Genomic DNA, 2,008 nt, shown 5'->3' on the forward strand with positions numbered 1-2,008 from the left:
AAACAGTTTCTGGCCCTGAGATTAGGAATTGGATAGCCTGGGTGTTTCTGCTCTTAAACAAAACAGTTTCTGGCCCTGAGATTAGGAATTGGATAAGGCAAGTTGTAGATATTTGTTACTATTTCAAGTGTTTTTAAGTTTAATTTCAATGTTTAATCAGAATGGACCCCAGGCTGACATTGAACAGCAAACCCTTTGAGACTTGGATACGGCATATAATCAGTGTATTATAAATCCGACTACATGCGGATCTCTCTGTCCATGTCAGTGAGGAGCAGCTAGATGTTGAGCTGGTCCAGAGAGGAGACGTGGTCAGGGTGGTGCCTGGAGGGAAGTTCCCCGTAGATGGGAGGGTCATCGAGGGACACAGCATGGCTGATGAGTCTCTCATCACAGGTGGGTTACAGTGGAGGATCAACTCTGACGATACTGGAGAAGATGCTTCTGAAGCTTCCTTTCCTCATTTCCTTAACACTACTTTGAAATGACTGTTTCTTCATGCACGGTTACTATTTATCTGTGAAACTGTATTATTTATGTTGTGTTCCTGGCTAATGTCTCGTCTCTGATGTGTTTTGTGTTCCTGGCTAATGTCTCGTCTCTGACGTGTTTTGTGTTCCTGGCTAATGTCTCGTCTCTGACGTGTTTTGTGTTCCTGGCTAATGNGTCTCGTCTCTGACGTGTTTTGTGTTCCTGGCTAATGTCTCGTCTCTGACGTGTTTTGTGTTCCTGGCTAATGTCTCGTCTCTGACGTGTTTTGTCTCAGGTGAGGCCATGCCAGTTACTAAGAAGCCAGGCAGCTCAGTAATAGCTGGCTCTATCAACCAGAACGGCTCTCTGCTCGTCAGTGCTACACACGTAGGCCTGGACACAAGCCTGTCTCAGATAGTTAAACTACTGGAGGAGGCTCAGACATCTAAGGTGAGGGTGGTGGTGGTAATATGTTCATTTTGTGTAAATTATCTTCTGTTTCCTGGAGTTTTCGTTGGATAAGATATGTAGGTGTTTGTCAATATGTGCTGTTTACAGAACTGATCCTGGGCAACACATGATAGAGGATTCTCCTCAGAATACAATTTTAACTGGTTCTGAGCTGGAAGAGCTTTACCTCTGTGACCTCTGACCTGTGCTTTAACATTCGACCTCTGACCTCTCCGCTGCAGGCTCCCATACAGCAGTTTGCAGATAAGATCAGTGGTTACTTTGTCCCGTTCATCGTTGGGGTCTCTCTCCTCACTCTGTTCGCCTGGATCCTCATTGGCTTTGTTGACTTTCCACTGGTGGAGAAATACTTCCCTGTGAGTAACAGTTACTATACAGATATCTATGTAAAACCTTTACAGAGGGTGTATTTTGCTAAATCATTCCACTTAAATCAGGTATTTACATCATGTTAATTTAAATCCTGTCTCCTCTTCGTGAGCGCAGTATGGGAAAGGCCTAGAGGGGAATCTGCTGTCAGCTGTCTTCCTGTTTAAACAGTTGAGGCTGATCAAAGGAAGGAAGCAAGGAGAGGAAATCAACATTAGACTATTGAAATGTAACCCAGTCTGTTTCCCTGTTTCACCGTCTCTCTGTCTCCCTCTACAGGGCAATGATAAGAGCATCTCAAAGGCAGAAGCTGTGATCAGGTTTGCCTTCCAGGTCTCCATCACAGTGCTGTGTATCGCCTGCCCCTGCTCTCTGGGCCTGGCAACCCCGACAGCTGTGATGGTGGGCACAGGGGTGGGCGCTCAGAACGGTATCCTCATCAAGGGTGGGGAACCACTAGAGATGGCACGCAAGGTGAGGGGAGAAGATACTACCAATCAGACCATAGTCGATCACTAATAATACCATATTGATAGTAAAAATCATTAGTTATGTTTGATAGTTGTGCCTCATGTTTGTAATCAGAATCTGATTAACCTCTACCGCTTCTCTCTCCCGGATCCGGGATCCTCCTCATCAAAAAAGCTGACTAGCATAGCCTAGCCTAACGCGACAGGGATATCATATAATATAATTT

At 45.2% G+C, this 2,008-nt stretch overlaps 1 protein-coding gene across 1 annotated transcript in view; it reads left to right on the plus strand.

The window, feature by feature from the left end:
• The window catches only part of LOC112073188 (copper-transporting ATPase 1-like), a 42,162-nt gene that overhangs the window by 30,640 nt on the left and 9,514 nt on the right, over nt 1-2,008 (plus strand). Inside the window, 4 exon segments of the mRNA XM_070440065.1 lie at nt 269-396; nt 767-921; nt 1,164-1,298; nt 1,591-1,785. Coding sequence (XP_070296166.1) covers nt 269-396; nt 767-921; nt 1,164-1,298; nt 1,591-1,785 — 613 coding nt within the window.

The sequence above is a fragment of the Salvelinus sp. IW2-2015 genome, unplaced genomic scaffold (assembly GCF_002910315.2).
Source record: "Salvelinus sp. IW2-2015 unplaced genomic scaffold, ASM291031v2 Un_scaffold2182, whole genome shotgun sequence".
NCBI lineage: Eukaryota > Metazoa > Chordata > Actinopteri > Salmoniformes > Salmonidae > Salvelinus > Salvelinus sp. IW2-2015.